Source organism: Haliaeetus albicilla, chromosome 11, assembly GCF_947461875.1.
Source record: "Haliaeetus albicilla chromosome 11, bHalAlb1.1, whole genome shotgun sequence".
Classification (NCBI taxonomy): domain Eukaryota; kingdom Metazoa; phylum Chordata; class Aves; order Accipitriformes; family Accipitridae; genus Haliaeetus; species Haliaeetus albicilla.
The window spans coordinates 8119758-8144069 of NC_091493.1; the positions used below are offsets into that span (position 1 = coordinate 8119758).

General features: G+C 37.4%; 1 protein-coding gene across 2 annotated transcripts in view; it reads left to right on the top strand.

The window, feature by feature from the left end:
- The window catches only part of CCDC6 (coiled-coil domain containing 6), a 54827-nt gene that overhangs the window by 12781 nt on the left and 17734 nt on the right, over positions 1–24312 (top strand). For both annotated transcript variants that reach the window (XM_069796030.1, XM_069796029.1), the window contains exons 2-5: positions 8183–8332; positions 16876–17004; positions 22106–22209; positions 23980–24140. In XM_069796030.1, coding sequence (XP_069652131.1) covers positions 8183–8332; positions 16876–17004; positions 22106–22209; positions 23980–24140 — 544 coding nt within the window. The remainder of the gene's footprint in view (positions 1–8182; positions 8333–16875; positions 17005–22105; positions 22210–23979; positions 24141–24312) is intronic.

The following is a 24312-nucleotide window of genomic DNA, read 5'->3' on the forward strand; positions in this document are numbered from 1 at the left end:
GTGTATAGGAGCATCCTTATGATGTTTTTCAGGAGCTTTTATATTGAGTCTGAACAAAAGCAAAGCCTGTTCCATGTACTCCTGTATTCTATTTGGTTTACACTTATTGATTAACTAGCAACTATTTACACTACAAAAAATTCACCAGTAAAGCAGCAGTTTCACTGGCAGTCAAAGTAAATAAAAAATTTCTTTCAAGTAGTCATCAGAAAAGGATTAATATAGAGAGGTATTTCAAACTTTGGTTTAGTGTTTGATATGACCCTGTAGTTTTATTTTCCATATTGGTTGTCTTTGTCAATGTAAATCTTCAGTTGGGTACGAACTACCAGGAAAGGGGGAGACCCTAGCAAAGCACACGTATCTTGTGCTGGAGCGGTGTCGCCTGCCTAACCTTTGTGCTGGGAATGGTCACTTGCCTCTGCTGGACTCGGAGGGGAGCTGTGTAATATGGCCCCATTCTTACTGCCTTCCTGGCCATGTTCGGACATGTGGTCATTACGATCCCTCTGAGGAACATTTAATGTGTATTTTGAAGAAATACTTTGCTTGTATACAGTGAACCTGAGGACTTAGGGGAGCTGGGCTTGTTGCTTGTATGTGCTATGCTCATTTTACACATGCATTGGAAATCCACTGCTACTGAAAATGCAAGAAGTGCAGGAAATGTAGACTTTGTGTGCAAGTGCAGTGAGTGATGAGGTGGAGAAATGGCCTCGTGAAATAGAACCATTTGGAAAGGTCTGTGGGCTAGATTTAATTTTCCTGCTAGGTCATTCTTGCCTTGGCCTGTAGCTTCTCTTGGCTCAGGTTACAGCTCTTGTGTACTGGAAGCAGAGACTCCAGCCCCCATAACTGTCTGGGAGCTTGTTGTACATGATGATGTTTAAGTGACTGAAAAATAAGTGCTATAAAGTATGTGTCTAATGAATAGTCAGATTGCTAAGGTGTAACGTCAAACGCTCAAAATAGGAAATGTTTAATGTTTGCCCGTACAAGCTGGCTACCTTTCCTTTGTGGTGCTTTATTACCATATAGTCTTTAATTACATTAAGACTTGCATAACAGCAGGTCGTTCATGGTTAAACTCCTAAGTAAAAGTTATTTGATGTTTGATACATTTTTCCAGACCCTGTCTTGACATTTTCTTTGTCACAGAAAATCTGGCTTTTTCGTGTGCTGCATTTGTATTAACTATTCAATGCCGGTATTTTGGTGTAATAAAAACCTGTGAAGAGAATATACTCTAATTTTTTATCTGTTTTGAAGAAAGGCATTTAAATTATTTTAAAATTATTTAAGTAAATTCAGGAACTGATTGTATTAATTATGAATTTTGTATAGCTTGTTATACCTCATTTCTAATGAACCAAATGCATTAATTTTATAAATATTTATGTTTGTGAAATGAGCCTGTTTTCATAATGTGCTTATTTCGTTTTCACCACTTGTATGTTTCAGTTGTGCAAGACTCTTGCAGTTCAACATCAAAATGCTGAGAGAGGGTCTATTTTAAGTGTTTACAAATCTGAATTGGAATGGAATTGCATACCATCAAACAATTTACTTCATTGCTGATGCTAAGAGATTATTTAGCATGTACGAATACTACTGAACTTTTGTGTTTAGGAAGCTAGTCAATTCTGAGGGCTCTTTTAAAGTGTTGTTCCTTGTGTGGTTTTCCAAACCACAAGATGTATGCACCCATGTCTTGAAGGTAACTGAATTTTTGAGAGAAGGTCTCATAAGGCTGCATGAGTGATGTTGAGTTGAAAACATTTGATCATGGTTAAAACTGACTAGGGAGAAAAATGTATGTCTTATGTCATTTGACTTGGCTCCTTTCTCAAGTCAGTCTGCGACCATTGTGGATTCATACAGCAATATGCTGTATCACTTGTTAGGCATCAAGGGAAAAACTTGCTGTGTGATTGGAGTTAGCAGTAGGAGTGTTGTGACAGAAGCATTTTGACAAGTCCAGCCAAAACCTAATTGACCTTTTAAAAAGGAGGGGGGTGGGGGGATGAAGGGGAGAGGGAATTTCCAACTATAAATGGAGATTAAAAGGAACTTTAACACTTTAAATAATTGCTTATCATATAGATATTTCTTTATTATTGTAATAAAACCCAGATATCTCCCACCCCCCCAGCAGAACTCATCTCCTGAATAGCTGAAATGTAGTAGGAATTATGTTTTTAGGCAGTTCTGCATGTGACTTTAATGTTACATGATAGGTAACATTTAGAGTAGTGGAAGTTATCAGACTGAGGTTCAATACTGATTATTTTTTTTTTTCCCCGTCCATTAGTGTGTTTTGGAAACAACATCTGGTAAGCCTGTAAATTGGTGGTTTCTGTTTGTTTTTTTCTAAACAAACAAACAAAAAGCTCCTTTCTGCCTCATATACCAGGTTTGTGTTAAAAAAAAAAAAAAAAAAAAAAAAGCCCAACATCTTGGTGTTCAGAAGGAAACATACCAAGGTATTAACTGCTTGTTTGTTTTCAAAAGTATGGGTCTTCGAGGAGATACTGTATACCCGAAGATAAAAATGTACAGTTCTGCTATTTGTGTAGCTCTGTTATTCCTGAAAATGTATCTTAAAGAAAAGAAAAAGAAGAAAAAGAAAATATTAAAAAGAAAAAAGTACTTTTATGTCAAAACTGAGGAAGTGACCCTGGGGATTGCCGTAGATTAAACAGGAAATCACACTACAAATTGAACCCAGAACTTGAATTCCAGCTCACTACTTTAACTGCAAGAGCGTTCACTCTTTTTTTTCTCTGCAGACAGGGCACCCAGCTGAAAAGAGTACCTTTGCATGGGGGGAAAGCTGTGCCCACGTCATACTGGGACTTCAGTGGAACTCCTGTGTCCTTCAGCCCTTACACATAGAAGTGTGCTGCTCGGCAGTCGTGATAGTAGGCAGTAGCTGAGCCCTTAGTCTCTGAGTTACTGTTGACTTCTGTTCTTGTGGTGGTTCATGTTTCTCCCTGTCTGAAACGCACATTGCATGCAGTGTGCTCATTTCAGGTGCGGCTGGAAAGACTGTAGCAAAAAATAGCTCCAGCCTAGGAGACCTGAAGTGTGAAAGTTCCTCCTGTAAGGGAGCAGTATCAGTTCACTGGAGTATTTATTGCATTTGTAGACCGGCAGTTTTCCGTACTATTTTAAACTGTTGCCAGAAAGTACAGCCAGAGCAGTAACTTGAGTTAGTACTGCTAGAGGAGGAGTGTGTACTTCAGGAGAACTGGGAAACTTAGATTTAATTTTATGCAAGAACTGCATATGCTAAAATCATGCCATTATAACTTTCTGCACTTAACGCCCTTTTTACCTCATCATATTTTTTTAGTAGGACTTTTGGAAACGCTGCTTTCTGAAGTGACAGCTTTAGTTCAGTGTAACGTGTGCAGCAACTGAGATCATCTCTTCCTGAAGCTGCCTCAACCTTTCAGTCTATATTCAGTAGCAAAGATTGAGTTTCTTGTGTACAGCAACCAGATTAAACTGCTCTTCAGCCCCATCTGCAGGCTTATATTGTCCATAGGGTCCTGTCAACAGAAATTGCACCGTAAAAAGGTGGATGAATGGTGAAGAGGTCATGGTGGCTTTTGCCTTAAAGATGGGGGACCTTCAAAAGTGGATTAGATCAAAATAGTGCTTGATAGGCTGTTTCCAACAAGAATCCCTGAATTCTAGTGTCATGTCTACTCTGGATGCTGCTGGAGACAGGTGATGCTTTGTCAGCAAGCAAGTCAGGCATGCTTGGCATCTGGCTTTCAGGTGGTCGAGTGTAGGTGACTGAAGTAGTTTGTGAAACACCTGTTACTGAAATTGTGTCTGAAGTGAGAGCTGAAACTAAAATGCAAGAACTTGTTCATGTCAGATCATTGATAATGTTGTACTGATACTGACTAAGGAGTAGGTATTGCTTGTGACTGCTGAACCTGCTTACTTACTGTGCAATATCAGGAAGGTTTGTGAAGCTTTTAGAAGAACTAATTGAGGGGAGAAGGGAGTGTAGACAGCTGTGATTTTTTTTAATTTTTTTTTTTTTAATTATTTGACTGTGTTCAAACTGATGCCTCATTGGAAATACTGGATTTTGCTGCTTCATAAAATAGTGTCACTAGAGCAATGTGGTTGGGGTATGGTCCAGTGATACAGAAAGAGCATCCTACCATAAGCAGAAGCTGCTGCATGTACTAGATGCAGGAGGACAGAGGGAAATCTAGCAGTGTGAACTTGGTCTGCTAAAGGTATATTTACAGGAAGAAGAACTGAGAGCAGAAAAAGGTTTTAACACTAAACTTTTCACAGTTTATGCTAGTGTATGCAGCGTGTGGAAAAATAACTTCTGATGAGATTCACTTTCTGATGTGATACTCAGTTACTATATAAAATTTAGGAGAAACATGTTTCTTAATTCTTTTAAAATTAGCTCACTGGATTGTAAGCTCACAAGGACAGGTTTTTACAACACTTCATGCATCAGCTCTACTAGTGATCAGGATTTCAGGTGGTACTGCAATAGAAATAATAGGATTTTTCTTCCTAGAAAGTGTAAGAGGGTTTGTGTGTTGTATATGCGTGAGGTGCTTTTTTTCCCCTCTTCATTTTTGATTTCTTGCAAAGTAGCATGATAGTCTTTGCCATTTATGGTCTTGACCACAATAATTACAGAGTTTTCCTTAGTGGATGTGCCCGTGAAATGCTCTGAGTTAGCTATACGTGGAGTTTTGAGACACAGGAGACAGGTGGATGTGACTCTGGTTATGCAGAAAATCTGTGGTGGAAGTAGATTGCTTGTTTCAGGTTTCCAGAGATAGACTGATCAGGTGTTACCACATTATATAATTTGGTGCCTTAGCAATTTATTTTGTAATACGGTACACAGAACAGAGTGAATTGCTGTTAGTGTTTTTGGATATTGAATATGATATGGTTAATAGAGGAAAAACCAAGAACTCTGTACCCTCATAGAAGACCTACTGTGTCCGAATTCCATGCTCTGTTTATCTTTTTTTTCTGATCATGTCGGAGCCTCTTTTCAAATGCAGATACTTAATAAAAAGGCAGATTGTCCATATGGAAACACAATGTATACATCTCCGGAAAAAATATTGTAGTGACAGAGTCTGTGCAGGAAATAGTATTAAAACCTTGGTTTTTAATGACTGTTTTACAACATCAGTTTGATTATGGGCTAAATGAGTAACAGATTTCAAGATTTTAGGCAATATTAAGGTAAACATGAATGATTTTATTACATAAGATAATTGAACTATCTCCAAGTAATGAGTAACAAGATGAAGGGAAAGTTTCAGAATGAAATTATAATGGATTTTGAAGAAATATGGTAGGGCATCATGTGCTTTTGTATCCAGACTTAGTAACTATGGTGTTTTTTGACTAAAAAGTTTGTGTTGAAATTGACCCTTGGGTAATTTAAGTGGACATTCATTGTATTAAATATGATGTGTGGATATCTGGAATTTACAGTTCGTACTTAGACTTGTGGGGTTCCTGTTGTTTGTTCAGTTGAGAAATATATTCTTTGTGTAATGGAGGCAGATGTAATCATACTCAGCTTTTCCTTTGAGCCAGTTGAATGCAAGCCAATGTCCTGCACGGTTGTAGGCAGAGGGGGTTGTTGCAGAGCAGTTTAAACAGGCCTAAATTGTGCCTGTTTGTTCTTAGTTTCCGGGTGCCAGCACTCTGCCTGTGTGGTACGCCAGTTTAGGAAGTGGATCCAGGAAAGAAAAATGGGAGGAGGAAGGGAGAGGATTAGTTTTTGGGTGTCTCCTTCTGCCTGTGCTGGCCTGCTGCCTAGTGCTTGAGCACCCGTGCAAGCACAAAGGAGGGGCATGGCTGTTTGGCTAGGAGTGGGCTGGGATCTTGGCAGCCTGTGTCCGCGTTGGCCCAAGCACCCATCATTAATGTAACACCAGGATCTGGCTACGAAGTGTTGTGCAGGCTCGGTGCTGTAATAATGGGATTTTAGAGCTTTTGATTGGTGCAAAGCTTGAGCAGAACAAACCTGGGCAAGTTACAAATGAACAGAAATCAAAGTAGAAACACCCTGATTCTTTTCTTTTTTAGAACCAAGTGCCTTCCAATTTACTTTTAGGTAAGCTTGGTCTGTGTCACTGACTTTTAGTGTCTGAACCATTGAAAAGCGGACACCAGTAGAAATCCTGTGTAGTGAAGGCAATGGAGGAGTTGATTTTGGAACAGCAGGCATGAATTTTAACGATTTGAGGACAATGAACCATTGCAATTTGACTTGTTTACTCTGTTCCGAAATGTCTCTGAAGATGTTAAGATTGTTACTAGCTCTAAGTAAAGCCACATTTAGAAAGTGATAGATGATGTTATTAAGATCAGTTAGATTCCTTGAGTTTTAATCCTCTGAGATGTTAGCTGACAATTTAGCATTTCTTCAGAGCCCTTGGACAACTCTACATTGTCTTGATGTGACAAGTCATAATACCAATGCCGAACATGCTGGAGTAGCAGTTCTCTACCATTGAGATGCACAAACATTAGAGAGGAGGTGCTGTGCAGGACCTAAGCTCCTAAGATAATAAGCTGTACCAGACCTTTCCCTCATTTACTTTTTTCCCCCTCTCCTGCCCCTCTCGCCCCCCCGCCCCTCTCCCTCCCTTCTCCCCCTCCCTTCTCCCCCTTCTCCCTCCCCCCCCTTCCCTCCCCCCCTTTCCCCCCCCCAAATTTAAGATGTTTATGTTCTTTAAGTAACTTTTCTTTTAGGCATGGAAGGTGTCTTTGAAGTAATTGTCCCTTGGGCTATCAGGGAATATACCATTCCAGTTAAGAAATCATTGACATAATGAAATCTTTTGAGCATTTTCCAATGTGCAATATATATAAAAAGATGGTTATTTTGGCACATTTGGGGCAGAAGATTCCAGAAGCTAAGCTTTCATTAAAACTGTAGTTATACTTCTGTTTCAGTTCTTAATTTTCCTCTGTCAAATTTTACTGAAATAAAACTTACTGAATCTTTACATATTGTAAGCTATAAGCTGGTATAATTTTTTTAGAATCAGGGCAAATCACAGATCCGCAGGTCAAGTGATGTGTATTTTAATTGTAGGGGATGAAAACACTCCTCAACACTACACTGTCTCATTTATTTAAAGGTGGTGGCTTGTGAATTCTGCATTTCTGTCATTCTGTTGTTCTGGGCTGTTTGGACTATAGAATTAAGAGTTGGCTCTAACAATTTGTAGCTGTGATCTTTCATTTGCCCATATGAAATACCCTTCTTAGCCTTTTAGAGCACACTTCCAAGAGATAACTTCTGTGTTTCATTCATCAAGTTTTTAATATGTACATTAAAAAAACGTACAAACATCTGAACTGTAGGGAATGCGAGGGAACAAGCTCACAGGCTGGCTCTCTGGAGCAGTGCCTAGGTGCTAGGGGAGAGCTGGAATGGAAATTGTCTTCTCTAGTGATTCTTCATGGGGAAGATTTCCAGAGTAGCTCTCCTCTTGTGAAATTTGGAAATCCTCAGGGTAAAGCTACCACATGGCATTTTTTAAAGTTGATGTTGTATGTAGTGAAGTAACAGTTCTGAGAAGTAATGAAAGTATGTTTTCCTTGGCTGGTGGTTGGGTAGAAATCCTTGTGAGATGAGCCGTGCTGCCTGCGGCTCAGAAGCAAGGTGTATCTGCATGAAAGAATAAACGCATTATTTGACTCCTAGAAAGCAGGGCTGCAGTCTAAGGGATCTGGAAAGCATGCATAGTGCTGAATGCACCAGTCTCAGATCTGTGCTTCAGATCGTAATGGAGAATGTTTAGAGAGGAGTTTGTTTTTAGGAATAGAGTGGGTAAAAGTAGGTATCTGTGAATCAGTAATGCTTTTATAAAGTTTAAAAGGTTGGGGAGTTCATGCATTTGGTTGGGGGGAGGCAACTTTGAAGCACCAGTGTAGTTTCCCAAGTTGAAAGATGGGGAACAAAAAAGGAAGAAAAGTGCTATAATGTTAGTAAAGGTGATGGTAACAGCACTTAGAACAGCCTACTGTTCTCAAGGATGATGGGCAAGATTAAAAAAAAGAGGTGGGGGGCATTTAAAGGGGAATGGAATAATTGCAGTTTTTACTGTGGAGACTTACTCCCTTTTTTCTTAAAACTGTCTTTATTTCACAGCAAGCAAGGGCAGAGCAGGAAGAGGAATTCATCAGTAATACTCTCTTTAAGAAGATTCAAGCTCTGCAGAAAGAAAAAGAAACACTTGCAGTAAACTATGAAAAGGAAGAGGAATTTCTCACTAATGAGCTCTCAAGAAAACTGATGCAGGTAATTGGTGCCTTTACTGAGGTTTCTCCCAGGAGCCTCAGGACCAGCTGGTGGCTGAACTTTTTTGTTAGTGTGACTGCAGTCAGAGGGTTGTGGTCAGGTTGTAGCTGTTGTAAAGCTTGACACTTGATAAAAGTAAAATACAAGAAATGTAGTGAGTAAGCGTTTTTTAATACATTGCTTTAAAGTTTCCATCTGCAAACTCATAGCGTTGAGAACCTAAAAGTTTGTATAGAGATGCAAAGAAATGGATGTCACTTAAAGTAAATGGTAACTGTCTTACAGAAGAGAGTTACTGATTAACTTAAAATGTTAGTGAAACAGACGCTTTTTTCTGGAGTATTTTATATTTAACAGGAGTCCTGAAATATTAAATTTTATATACAAGAATGTGCAGCAATGCTTGAAGGAGACTTTATCGGTAAGTTTATCCATACTTTTAACAAAACAGTTGCTTCTCTTGAATTAAAACACATCAGTCTGGTGCTAAAAGTAAAAAGTTGAAGATGCTGGGACAATTTATGGCAGAGAAACTTCTTTTCATTACCCAAGTTGCTAATTTTTGGAAAGTGGGTAAGTATTTGTTGGAAGTGGTGTGCACTGTTCTGATAGACCTGTCTAAATACCTCCTTTTGGCCTCTGTAGGAGACAGGGTACTAAGGTGAATGTTTGGTGTGATCCATTATGGCTGTTTTCATGCCATTACTTATAACCTTTGTCATGAAAAACTAGTCCATTTTAAAGAACCTAATCTGTATGTTGTAAGCATTTCTTATGTTCTGCAGCTGGAGACTTAAGGCATATTTAGCCCTGCAGTTAGGAAATACACTGTTTGGAAACAGCATTAGAGCTAATCCCATCTGACACTTTTGTTACTGAAAACTGGGACTTCTATGACTTTGTCTATTTGATGCCTATTATCTCACTGTAAGTTAAGTATCAAGATTAAATATCCTCAGTCTGATATTACTATTTCCCCTTGCTATTCTTGAGGACTGACAAGAATGTTTCTGAATAAGATGTACATTTGCTTTCAAAGTCATACATTTTTATGAAAAATAGAGAAGCAGATGGCAGTAATATAGGGGGTATTGAGCGTTCTTTTCTAATTCAAGTAAGATGGAGATACTACTATAGAAAAAGCTTTCCACTAATCTCTTCCAGAAAAGGGAGAAACAGTTTGTTGAACAGTGTTATTTAATTGAAAGGGGTATGTAGAAATCTGTTAACGAACCAGCTTACCTGGAAGTGTACTGTATGTTATGTAGAGCAAAGTAAAACTTACTTTAAAAGTAAAAGCATGAATTACACTTGATTTGGTGGAAGGTTTTTGAACTCATATAATGACCTTGCACACAAATTTGTACAACACCAAGTTCTGCAGCAACTAAATATCTGTATCTAGTAATTGCTTAAAATATGCTTAGCCTTCTTCCTAGAATTCAACTGAGATTGATATAAAGCTGTATCTTTAACAGTTCTTAAATTACTAATGTTATGCAAAATAGGTTCACACATTACAAAAGACAAATACAAGCTCCTTGTGAATCTAAAACTACAATTAATTTTTATTCTTTTCTGCTATGGAATTTCAGAAAGTATCCTTTGATTTTTGCCCCAAATTAAGGAAAAAGCTAATAATCTGCTGTTACTAAAATGGCCAAGGGGGTGCCTCATTGTAATGTATGAAATAATGCAAGGGCATTATGCTGTTTATCCATTGGAAACCCTTAAAGGGTGTAACTTCGTTCTGACTAGTGAGAGAAAGATTCAGAGAAGCATGTACGTCCAAAACAGAATGCAGGCATAAAACTGGTGAAGTTATTCTCACCTTTTGTACAGCATCTGGAGAAAATCCTCAGTTTCGGATTCAACATCTTCCCATAAATGCTATCCAGCTTTCAGTAGGCATGCTGCAAGTTTCTGCTGAAAGAAAGTTAACTACATAGCCATAACTACAATAATATGGAGGTGTAATTCTGACCACCATCTGCTTTTACTAAACAATATCTCAGCCTACAGCCTTACACTTCATTTAGTGTGGCTTTCCTGTAAGTTTCATTTAGTGTTTGATAAACAATGTCATGTCAACCAGAATATTTTTAAAAGGTGACAATTCTTAAATACACTTGTGTTACAAATTGTTAGTCCTAAAACTGTGTCATTTCTGTCAGTATCATTAGGTAGCAGTTTTTGGAAGTAAATTGTTTGTCTGCTATCTGAATATTAACCCAGCTTACTTGAAAAAGAGAACAACTGTCAACATCCTGTCGATGTTGGTAGTGGTTGTGCCTGTGAGGGGTGAGTGGCATGGAATATCTTGCCTACAGGTTCACCTGTTAACTGCAGTGCACAGAGGAGATGATGATAAGGGATATATCAAAGTTCTAGTGCAAAGCATATTTTAAGCTGTGTCAGAGGAATCTGCCTGGTCAGCAGGTTTTGTAGGCCACACATCTGGATGACTTTTCATACCTTTACAGTGGCTCAAGACTTGCAGAACAGGTGGAGGACTTGTTTGTTTGTTTTAAAGCAAACAGTTTAATACTAAAACTATTATTCTGTTCGTGTGTATGCTGAATGCAGATCTCATGTCATGGCTTGATTATGTCTTTGATGTGATAAACTTGCTGTGAAATGCAAAAAATGTGTATTAATATATTCTCCTAAACACTAGTAACATGCTCAGCAGCTTATAAATTATACAAATGAAATGGTCTCTTCCCCTAAAGAGCTTACCTGTAGAATTATGATAAACAGTATGTTTCCACAAAAAATAATTTTCTGTCTCTATAGTGATTATGGATTTAGTAAGTTGATATTAGAATACTTATGAGTTGCAGGGAATTTTCTTAAGTAGCAAAGAACTGAAAGTAATATTGACATTGATTTTTGTTTTCTGAAAGCTTATCTGCTGTTTGGAAGTTTTGCTTCTTCAGTTATGAATCCTGGAAATTATACCCATGTAGACTACCAGATGAAAACTCTGAGAAGCAAAAACTCCTGATACTACAAATAAACTCATTTTGTGGAAAAGAGGGCATTATTAGCACAGATCACATGGTCAACTTAGTATTTATTACAGTATCTTTTCTAGTTTGGGATACTCTTCCCATTACACAGGTGTAGTTCTAAATTCCTGACTAATGTTTTTCAAATGCAGAAGGTTAAGATAATTACAGTTTACTTTTTTTAATTTCCTGAGATTTGGGAGTGCCAGTGCTTACCATTACCTACTAGAATGTAGCAATTCTGTCTTTATTGGAGGGTGCAAGGCTGATGAGGCAGTTATAAGGCTAATAATGAATTGATAAATGCCCACTTCCATTTTTTTTTTTTTCCTCTGGAGAGAATTCTAGCTAAATCAGATGCAGACTTTGGATGATGACTTAACCAGAAATACAGTAGCCTCCAGTGGATGTGTGGGCAGTAATTGATTGCTCCACTGTTCTTTGCTATTTGGGGTTAAACTCTTAATCTCTGTATTTGCCAGGCAACATTGGTCTGACCTGGAACTAGACTTTCAAAATTCATGCTGTCAGACATGGTGCATCAAATGGCTTCATGTTTTTTGTACGACTAAGGGAAAAAAAGAATGCATATAAATCTGTTTTGTCTAAGACTTTGCCTTTTGGAACAGAGGGAGGGGTGTACTTCTGGTAAACTGCATATGATTTGTAGTCTCTTAATTTTTCAAGTATTTACTAGTCTGTGGCTGTGTCAAAATTACTGCCATATTATTCAGTTGAAAGCCACCTAGCAGAGGGACTTTTTTCATAGTGCCTGTGTGGTTTCTGCTTTGTCAAACCTTTGTTTGCCACAATTTTAGTGGCTTATGCATCGCATTCAGAGTGGCATCTGGAACGAGCTCCTAGAATGTTGAAACGTTTTAAATGTGAAAGCTGTCTGCCAGAGCACGAGCTGCAGCGCTCCTCACTAACAGCCTAACAAGAATTTCCCAGTTCAGCATGATGTGCATTACTATTATAAAATAGAAAGTTACATCAGGTTTTTAATATTGTAAGAAATTAATTTTGAAACATTTTACTATATGGCAGGCTGAGTCTAAATGTACACAGTAGCACATAAAAGAAGGTGTTTTCACTGGAATAACACTGTCTTCCTGTTGACAGGCTTTCTGGTGCCATACCATTGCTTGATAATACCTGTTTATAACTGCATGGCATTAGCTGTTACTGCCTCTGTAAGCCCAAAAAATAAGTATATGCTTTTACTAGTTAAATTTCCTCTGTTTAGCATAATTTTTAATTTCCTAGGCTGAATGCTGTGGAGATGGAGCACATGCATCTCAACAGGGGTTTTGGAGTAAACAGGAGCTTTTCATCACATACGTTCCTGATAAAGTTCTTATAAACCTTCTTTTCATGAATGAATACATTCATTTTCCCATGTACTTACTCTAACTATATTTTTGTCTACCTGACTAAGTCTCTGGAAGCTTTGGAACAATATTTTTTGTGGAGTTCTCGATCCCTAGTCATTATAGAATGGTAGTAATATTTTGCAGAGTATCATTAGAAGTGTTTTGATGCAGAATCTGTTTTTGCAGCTGTGGACGTGGACTTGAGTTGCTGTTTTGAAATTTAAAGTATTAAATCTTGAAAATTTATCATTTGTGTAACAAGGCTGCTTGAAAGTAATTAATTTTTAATATTGTTTGAACTTACAAAGTCACTTATTCTTTAAATTGTGCAACAGTCGTTTTCAAAATCAAATACAGATTTTTTTTCAATACCCTTATATTTTTGGAAGTGCAAATTGGTCCGAATATCTATCCTTTAAAGTAAAATGTTACAACATACCAAGATAATAGCATAATGTGTGGTCAGGCAGATTAAGTAATTGGGAGGCTCTACAGAACTGTTTCTCATGCAAGTCCGATTCTTGACAGTTCTTTCAAAAAATTGTAAGCCTGTAAAAATAAGCTATTACCCTTCCTGCTCTCCAAAATACGATGTGTCAGCTCAAGGATGCAAATGCGATTGTGTGGAATAAACAGAGTCAGCTCATCTATCATTTATTTGATGAACATCTGGACGTAAAGAGGAGGCAAACTGCTGATACAAATCTGTTAATAAACAGGACTTTCAGGATGCAGCAAAGGAGGAATCGGACAACTTTTGATGGCTAGAGTACTAAAAATAGACTGTTCAGTACAATATACAAGGTCGTAGTCTGGGGGATAGATGAGGGTTGGGGTGTTTTTGAGAGAACTTCATCCATTAGCTCCATTATTTAATAAAAACACTTTCCGCTGTCCCAGAATAAGCCAGTACAGTAAGGAAGTAAGGTAAATGTGGTCCTGCATTGTATCAGGAAACTTATTTCTGTAGAGAGAGAAGGGTATTACTGTAGTTGTATAGGACTTAACCTGAACTAATGCATGCACTCTTTCTGCTGCTAAGCTTTGCATTTGATAGGCCCATTCTCACTTTAAAGTATTAGCTGTGTCTCTTGCATCAAACCCATCTCTGATCTTACGTAGCTGAAAATCCCCCCAGTATCTCTCCTGCAGTTTTTATGTGCAATTCAAGGCCTATAAGACATTGTCATCAGGGTGAAACGTTCTAACCCATTTTTTTCCCTTCTCTTCAGCTGGAAGCCATAGGTGTATCTGTAAACAGTTGTTACTATAATTACATATAATTAAAAACAGTTTGAAAATACTCTCTTACTTTACTAAGTAAAATAAACACTGTCCACCAGTGTTTTACCAGTGGATGTTTTCTCATTGTTAGCAATTCTGGTTTTCAGCATTAGGGTTTCAGCATTAACTGGGTTGGGTTTGGTTTGGTGATCAAAGCCAATAAAAGGGAAAATTATTTTACCCAATTATGAGTGACAGACACCATTAATATATATTTTGGGGTGTGTTATTAGTATTTTTCTCACACTTGGAATAATGAAGCTGAAGGGGTGAAGAGGAGTAGCACAATAAAGTAGGTTCATCAGAATGTCCAAGAGGGCTTTCATATTATAATCCCTTTTAGCACTCAAGGGAAAAGTGTTTGTGGGTTTCTCTTTATTCCCAGTCACTTTGCTTTCTGGTATATTTATGTTAAAATCAGAATAGAAGATATTCCTGTAATAAATCTCTCCTGGCTTCACTTAGTAGCTTTCTGATCAGCTGGAATGATGTTTTGGCTGCAGTATGTTCACACTCCCAAGGTAGGGGTTAGTAGATCCTACACAGCAGCTACAGATCTAACAAATAAGCCTCATCAGTTCCCGTGTGATGGAAATTCCAGCAAGTTTTAAAAGGAATGAGGCAAGATTGTGCGTTGCAGCTTGATCTGTTTAAATAATGTGGTAGTTGCGTTTGCATGAAGCACACAAAAGCAAGAAACGGTATTTGTTGTTAAGTTGGCTTGAGGTTCCTTCATACAACTGTATGATTTGCCTGACTCACTGGACTGACTGCAAATGCTAGCAGTCCCCAACCACACGCTTTCTGTTACCAGCATCTGGCTTTAGGCTGAGTAAGAGATTCTGGCTATGTGCCTTTTCACACAGTTTAATTTGCTAACTAAATATAAGCTGATTACAGCAACTGGATTTGGTCTCAATTTTTAGTTAGGTGGGAAAAAAGCATCTGGCTTTTTTAGTAAAGCAAAATGGAGATTGATGAAAGTGCAGCAAGTACCTTGAGCTAGGTGGTAATCTGCATGCTGTTTGCTCCTTGGGCTCTTTGGCTGTCTTCAGTCTTAAACTGTAGCTGCTGTGTAGGGGTGGGGAAGGAAGGGAGAGGGGCTTACAGAGCTATAAGACTAAATAATGTCCTTTTCATATTAAACCTGTTTTTCTCCAACCAAGCTTAACTCCAATATTGAAGTAAGAAACTTCAAATTTTTTGTTATCAAACACCACAAACAATATTTTGATTTAAAGGTGTGAATATAAATTTTTCTTTTAATGAAAATCTCACTTAGCAGCCCTATGTGTTCTCACACAGGAAATGAAATGGCTTTATTTCCAACTAGACAGTTTAACAAAATTTCCTAACCATTTGATCAAGAGTTGCCATGATAGTCTCAGGGATTATCATGTTGGAGTCTAGGTGGCTTCCTCAAGTGCATGGGAATTTCCATGAGCGTGAGGTGTTTTGGAAAATATACTGTAATTTAGTAAGTGAAAGGAATAAATCTCACTTATTTTAAATTACTATTCTGGTGTTTATTTTAATTTGTGAAAAATAAAATCTCGGCATTGATAAGCCCTGAAAACACAGTTAAATTACAAAGTTCTCCCATATGTATATTGCCAAATAGTTACTGTCTGCCTAGTGCTCTCTCCACACAAGCCTTTCTGCTCTGAACTCTCTGCCAGGCAGCACTTCACAGACTATTTTTCTCTAAATAGCAGCAAAAGGAACTGAATTAATGAACTAGCAGTTTAAGTTTGTTTTAAAATCAAAGTCTATTTCTTCACTGTGGATATCCAGCAACCTCGACTTGTGTCCATGACTGTGAGGTATGCCTCCATTTCCTCAGATTTTCCTCACACATTTAAACACTATGATCTTGCATATTGTTATGTGATAGCCAGAAGAATTGGCCTAGAAAATCAGCAAGTGGAAAAAAGTGCCTGCAATTTTCAGTGGATGGCCAGAGCACAGTCTAATTACACCATTGTCTTTTGGTGACATTTGCTTTTCCCCAAGTCAAATTCACGTGTTTGTACGGTGGTGCCAGTCACGCTGTTTTATTCACAGGAAGACTTGGATCCCTGTCTCAGAGGGATTCCATTGTGATTTTTACTTCAATGTTAAAAGTGACTCTACTCCAAGACATAATTTATGTTAAAATGTGGGGGGTTTTTTGTTTCCATCTGCTTGAGAGCTTTGCGAGTAAAGATTTTTTTCATTGGAAATATTAACTGAAAAATTTCCCTTGAGTGTTAAGAAAATTTGTAACATTGATTTGAAATAACCAGTGTTTTTGTATCGTCAAAATCTTTTGATAGCATAGGAATAGAAATTAGATTTTGGTTGGGGTTTTTTTGTTTGTTTTGTGTTGGATGTGGGGTTTTTTTGTTTGGTTGGTTTTTTTTTTCCCCACTATCTTGTTGCAGAGCAATTTCAGTAGTATGACTTCAGTTGCGATTTTAAGCTTTCAGCTGCCTGGGAGAAGGAAGTGCTAAGACCTGCATTTTATGCTTTGGGTGCTCTTGAGATGATGCATTTAGATTAAAATTAATGCTTTTGTGAACATTATGATAGATTTTTTACTTTTGAAATATCTATAATTATTTTATATACTATATATTATTTATCTATGTTGATTGGACTTTATTAAATATTTGGAAATGTAGTTTATTTCCATCTGCTTTGTAAATGGAACACAGTTTAAAATGTTGCTTTTTGAAGGGCTGTTGTGTGGGTTGTGCATTTTGAAGTCTTCTGAGAAGAACTATCATTAGAGAATTTAATGTGTTAAGAATAAACATGTGTAAATAAATGGTGCATAAAGTTTTATACTTTCATCTATGTGTTTAAAATACTTCAATGTCTCCTAAATTTTCAGCTGCAGCATGAGAAAGCTGAACTGGAGCAGCATTTAGAGCAGGAACAGGAATTTCAAGTGAACAAACTGATGAAGAAGATTAAAAAACTGGAAAATGATACAATTTCGAAGCAGCTCACGCTGGAGCAGGTAACTCCTTACTTTCAGAATTATATGACTGTAAAACAAGGGATTCTGAAAAAACACCCCAAACTTGTTTTGTATTAGATTTGACTTAATTTTTTAAGTATGTAAGAAACTGGGCAATGTCAAAAATATAGAAGAGTCAGTTTGACTTTCAAAGCAATAAATCATTAACATAATTTATTATGAGAAACTTCAATTAATTTTTTTTTTCATGGCCATTATAACTTTTAGTAGCCTTGCTGCAGGCCTTCATGCCTGCTGGACAGCTGTGAGTTTTGCAAACGCAACTGTTTTGTAAGTAATGCTGCTTGTTGCTGTTCATCAGCTTCCACTCTCATGCTACTAGTGAGAAAGACTGTCGCTTCTGATAGTGGTTAAGCACAACAGTAAATGATATGTATGTGGTCTAGTTGTGCTCTAGGTCACCTTTTTGTGGCAGCTTGGATAGCACAGGACTCAAACTGTGAGATGTCAGCTGTGTGTATACTTTAAAAGATTCAACTACATCCAACCCCCTTTCTCCCTAGACAGTTATGAAGATTGTAGAGATAAAACACCACTTGTTTTAGTCATGTTTCCACTGGAAGTTTAGACATTGCGACTGCTCTTATGTCTAATTTTAGGCATGTGCATCAAAGCATCTCAGTGGCGTTAGTAGGAGTCCTTTTGTCTTAAAAGGCAAACTGATGAAACGTAGAGGTTTGTTAAAGAATTTCAATTTTTGTGGTTTGTGGAAGTCCAATAATTTGGGTGGTGTAAATATAGTAGATTATTTGTGTGAATTTTTTTGCTATTCTCATCAGATGTGGAACTTCTTTGTTGCTGGTAATCTGAATTTCTACCAGTTTTGTATGACTCCTATTTCTGTTGACATTGTGGATAAATTAATTAATGGGTATCTTAATGATGAAATGGGTTTTCTTGATTCTTATGCTAACATTCTGTATGGAGAGATCTATGGAACAAATTGAAAAATAGAAAGGTAGGAAGATGTAGTTGCCAGCAAATCCTTAACCAGCATGGAAATTAACATGAGATTGACATAACTCTCTGAGCCACAAGGTGGTGGTGGTGGCCACTTAATCAAAATGCAAAGTAAGCTTACACAATAAGCTGGTTTAGTCTTTGAAATGTTAACATGAGTCACAGCTAAAATCTTGATGGTATTTATTTTCGTATCATTTTTCTGGGCAGAGTTGTGAAATCATAAAATTTTAAACTCGTTGCTACATTTGAATATTGATGATAGATTGTCCAAAAAGCATGGATGGTCAAAGGTCTTGCTCTCAAATATATGACCTTGAAAACTTAATTTGTTTATGAAGATGTTAAATTTGGCTGTCAGCCTTACTTACAAATGCCATGCGTATTTATATGTAATGCAATGTACATCTTTGTTTTCTCTTACAGTAAGGTATAGTAAATCTCAAGTTGCTTTGAATTTCAGCATGCTTTCTTTTCTTACACAAATTAAAAAAAAAAAGCTTATTGTGTTAATTAACCAGCTGAAGCAACAGCCTTTGGGGCATGTGCTGTACCTAGCAAGAAGCAACTAAAAGGTGTGAGCAGAGCAATGTTGCCTTTATTGTACACATAGGGAATTAAGGAAGAGAGATTGCCACAACACTTCAACATAATCTTTGGGAGACCTGTTAAACAGAGCTTGGAAAGAGTACTTCAGCAATGCTTTGAACATAATCTAAGGCTGCATTACTAGATCACTTTAATCAGTGAGCAGATAGTTACAACATATGTTCACTAAACTATTATTTTTAAAATACAGAGCATGAATTATCTATGCTTTCTGCCCTTCCTCCTTTGCTTTCTCTCATCTGAGCTGCTTATGCCACAGGTGATCGATCAGTAAGTAGCCAGTTTGTAGCAGAGATGGTTGTATAGAATGTTATTCCTAAATAAAAATTTAAGTTGGATCATAGTGTTCAAATGTGACCTGACTTAATTTTCTTAAGTCAGCTTGAAGTGGCAGAACATTCTTCTCTGAAGGCTAATGGTGAAGAAATTTGCACATGTGACTATTTCATTAACTGAATGTCTCAGTTAAAATGAGCAATAATGTTCTGTGTTACAGTTCAGTGGTTTGATAGGAAATAAATAGCTGTCAGTTTTGTCCTACAGAGGCCAAGTTTGTGTAGGCTTGCTGTTACTCTTTTTAATTGCTTTTCCATTTCATGCAGTACAGTGAGAAACTAGAACTGATGCAGTTAGGAGATGAGAAATAAGAGCTAAACTGCTACTAATAATCTTCTGTGCCTGCTTCTCTGAAAGGGGAAGAACATGAAATGTGTAAAATCTTCTGGAAAGATATTCCTGGAGAGCAGCAAAGAATTAAAGCTACAAAGCAGGAGGGGCAGATGAGAAGCAGAGAAGTGAAATTAGGGATAGTGGGCTTAGGCAGAGATCTTGTTCAACTTTCATTGATTTGGAAGATCTCCATTTTGGGAGGGAACAGTTGTGCTTGTTAGTAAACTGGCAAGAAGACTGAAGAAGCGGTAATCCCGGAATACACACACAATGGATATTTTAGCTGCATTTGAAGTGAAGTAAGTGTATGCGTGCAATAGAGAGAGAGATGAGAAGAAGCACAAGTGGATGGTGTGGAAGGTTAAAAGGGATTTTTCTCTTCCTCTGAAGGGAAGATTAAGGTCCAAAAAAGCAAGGAATATTTCCTCGTTTCCCTGTTGTGGTGGTAAAAATGAAATGGCGTTTGACTGGAATGTAACTTTGAACCCATATAGAATGACACTTGTATTGACAGAGCTGCTGGTTTAGTCTCGAGAAACAATCCCATCCTGCTTATATTCAGAACATTATCATGTTCCTAACAAATTCACTGACTAGAGTTAGACTATATTTCAAAGCACACCTGAAACTACCTAGTACAAAACAAATATTCCTATTCTCTGAATTTGCAGCTCTGGTCAGTATGCTGCAGTTGCTTCTCCTGTAGGTTGAGTTCAAGGTGTTTATCCTCAAAGCTTTAATACCCTGACACTGGAAGGATCTGGGACAACACTCAAGATCAGGAAAGAAGATACTAGTTTCCAGTATGCTTTCATATTGCTGGAAATGTGGCGTTTTAGATCTTTGTTTTACAACCTGGTTTCTTTGGTGTTTCATTATAGCATTTGTATATTGTTGCTGATGATTTGACTTTGCCATTGTGCACGCTTACCTACATGCAGATTTCTAATTAATGGACTCTGCTGCCTTGGTGATGGTTGCTATAATACTAAATGTAATCTTAGATTTTTCACATCCAAGGTTATAAATGATTTACTCTATCTTCCAATTCCAGTGTGCTCTTCTTCCTAGTATTAAATGAAATAGACTTACTTTCACCAGTATGTTTTTGTGGGTTTGGTGCTAGATCAATAATATAGTTGTAAAAAAAAACCACATCAGAGCAGGTGAGTCTAATCCATGCTGCACTGAAGTGACACAAAAGCCATTGCTGCAGAAGTAGTGATCTGCAGTCAAACCTTTTTCATCATGTGTTTATATAGATGGCTATGCAATATAGTGAAGATCTGCATGTTGGTACTGTAGAAGCAAGGTGTGCAGACTCCCAGAATGTCTTGTGTACTTTCTTCCCTCTGAATGCTGTCAGCCCCAAGCATTGGCCAAACTGGCTAACGAGCAGTGCCCTCAAGCAAAGTGCCCTGAATCTCCCAGGGCTGAGACCTTTGTCTTCGTACCACTCCGGCTTCTGCTGGTGTGGGGGATGAAGTGTTGGTCAGGATCCAAATTCTCATCCCTTGTGTGAAGCTGAAGCATGTTGCTCCTGACTTCTCTTTTCTTGAAGTGTAAGTTCCCTCAACTGTTAGCGTACATCTGGAAACTCGGAAATGGAAAGATTTACTAAACAGTGTTTCTTTTTACTAACGATGTTCCCTATTACTCATGAATATATGTCTATTTTTACTTACAGTAACTAATTCCTCTAAGCTTTAAAGAAGAAAGTTGTGCATTCATTAAACTTGCACTGTTACCTGAAGTGCATAAGTTAAATTTTGTTTGGGTATCTCAATATTAATTTAGTGGTTAGCACAGAGCCCTTACAGTTTCAAATGCTGTAATAGCACTTCACCCAGTGATGCAGTGTGAGGAAATCACTTAATCTGTTTTCAGTCCTTCCATTTTGTAATGTGGGATTATTTGTCCATCAGGAAAGTGGTGAATGTTAACTAAGGCTTGGCTGGGAAAAATAGTTCCATGCTATTTTCCACCTGTAAAGGTGTTGGATCTGTTCCCCTATGTTTCATTATTGCTAACTTCTGGAGTTCACCTGCCAGTGTCACTGAATAAGATCAGCTGTGCCTCTTAGTATTCTAGTGTATTCTTATTAATATTTGCATTGTATTTGTACTAAAATACTAATAATAGATTTCTTCATGTGTGGTTCTATGTTATATCTGCTTTTATTAGCTTATAGTAGAATCAAGAATGTTTGTTCGCACAGTAAGTGAATGGGAATAATGTCAAGTTAAGCACTTTTATAAAGCCTTTGCTAAGATAGAAGTACATTTGTTTCTGCTAGTAAGGGTTGATACAGTAACACTTAAGGCAATTCACACAATTTTTTTCTTTACTATTTTTGTTGTGTCACGCCTTTATCTGACACAAGGCAAACATGGCTTCCCTTCTATTTCTGGCTTACTTAACTGTGATTCTTCCACTAAAAATGTCTAAAATTTTTCAAAAGAATAAATGTTGGTGTTGTGGACAGTAAATTCAGTTTGAACTTCAGAGACACATGGAATAGGAGATATCCTTGAATAGGCTTGTCAAGTCATCAGTGACTGAGTGTCCAGGTTTCAAGTTCTTCCTTATTGGCCCAGAGACAGCAAGTTCTGTGAGAAAAATTTCTGTTAAGGAGATGACAACTGTGCAACTCCTGAATCTCTTGATTTTTTCACTGGCTCTGTGACCACTGTGTTGTGCCTGATTTCTGTCTCTTCACTTTCTCCTTGCTGTTGTAGAGCATCATGTAAAATGGTGTTGTTATAGCAACGATCTTTCCTAATGACAGGTCCTTGCAAAAAACATGTTTCCATCATTTGCATTGATTGTTTTTCCTCTCCAGCTAAGACGTGAGAAGATTGACCTTGAAAATACTTTGGAACAAGAACAAGAAGCGTTAGTGAATCGTCTCTGGAAGAGGATGGATAAGCTTGAAGCAGAAAAACGGTTTGTCTTGTTGCAGTGTGTTTGTTACTGTGCGAGAGATACCATTTAATATATAATGTTCTGAATTAAATATGTTCATCTCTGTCCCATAAGAGTTGTTTAATCTATGAAAACCTGGAAGTTAAAGCAGTTGTAAAGCTCCTTGTTTACATGATGTCACATCCTTGATTGCTTAAAGTAGATGAAACTAAGTAGTATAAGAAATGACCTGGGAAAGCTCGAAGGAATTTGCTGAATTTTTTCAACTGCTGGTAGACTCGTTTTAAAGCTTCTGGTTTGGGGTCAGCTCTATATTCATGGCCCAGAGGAAATAATGTGGTATTTTAGTGTATTTGTTATATGAAAAGCTCTTGTTTGTTCCCTGTCTGCTCGAAGACTTCAGCTTTTTGTCAGTGGTGTGCACTCCTGTCATTGAGAGTTCCCGCTGCTTCTTCAATAGAAGTTAAGACAGTGAGACTTTATATTCCTGGGAAAGCTAAGATTAAAAATATGTATTAAAGCAACCCTCTCTTTAATGCCATATCATAAGAACTCTGTTTTTGGGTGGGAGTAGGGGAGAAGAGACGATTAATACCTTATTTTCTTCTACATGTTTAAGGACAGTTACGTTACTGTGACTGTGAATCCTAACTGGGGCCTCAGAAAACACCTGAGCCTAGGTGAACTGCAGGTCTTGCAGTTTTATTTTACAGACCCCTGCTGTGTGGAAGGTGCTCTGAATAGCTACATGTGATACTCAACAGTGGTAAATCCATAGCAGGATGGGCCTTTGGTAGGACTTTTGTGCATCTTAGATTTAAAGCCTTCTTTAAGCCAAACCGTTTCTGGTTTAATTTATCTCAAGACTGTGTGCCTTCTTACAAGGAGCTATCTATTGTGGAGTCAGACCATGCTTTAGTACCACTTTGTATGGTACGTGTGAATACTAGGCCATGCAAAGAATTGTGCTTGTATAGTGCTGTCCCTGCCCTTCAGGGCAGAGTTGGATCTGGCCAGTCAACATATTTCTAGTGAAGAACGGTTTCATGCTTTCAGGCTGAAAAATGCTTCATATGTTAACTCCAAAAGTCATCATTTAGAACACTTAATATCTACCATATGCTTATTTCATTATAAGAGAAGTTCATTACTCCTGAATTTACAGTCAGTTATTTGAGGTATTTGAAACCTTGACTATATGGAATACCTTTCTGTTTGGAGATTTGAAAAAAAAAATAAACAAAGAAAGCCCCCAGAGACTATTTGGCTATGCTTCAGAAAATGTCTGTGAAGTTTTGTCTTTTGATAATGGTGAAGAGCAGAAACATTGCCAAAAGAGAAGAACATTGTGTTTCACCATAGATGTACTTCACTTATCTTTTTATCTTGAATATGTATTCTTCCTCTGAGAACATAGATGTAAAAACTCATAGGAGATTAAAATGAATTTGCTTAGAAATGATTTTATGGAACAAGTAGCATTTGACTATAAAACTGAGGTAACTATATATAGTCCAGAATTTATTTTTCCTGAACTGTATGCAGAAATCTTTGGGAGTTTCAGTGTCTGAATATTTTAGAAAATCTGTCTGTGCTTGGACAATAAAATTTACCTTTTTTTATTTTGTGTTAAGAAAGCATTATAAATCCTCCCAAAATTCTGTACCCAAAACCAGTAGTTACACTAAATCTTGTATACTTGTCAGAATCCTTGCAGTGGTTTTCTGGGGGATTTGAGGGGTTTTCTTTTCATAAGAATTGAAGGTAAAGTTTGAACTATTTTTTGTACAGAATTTTGCAGGAGAAATTAGACCAGCCAGTATCTGCTCCACCGTCACCCAGAGACATATCAATGGAGATAGATTCTCCAGAAAATATGATGAGACATATCAGATTTTTAAAGAATGAAGTGGAGAGGTTAAAGAAACAACTGAGGGCTGCACAGTTACAGCGTGAGTAAACAACTTGTTTTAAATCTTTTTAGGTTTGTGTAATTTAAGATTTTTGTATATACTTTCATGAGTTTGAATTAAAGGTAGAAGTGGAAAAAAAATAGGGCAGGTTTGGATTAAAATGTTTTTATAATTGCTGTATTATTGCTCGTTGATGTTTTTATACTGCATT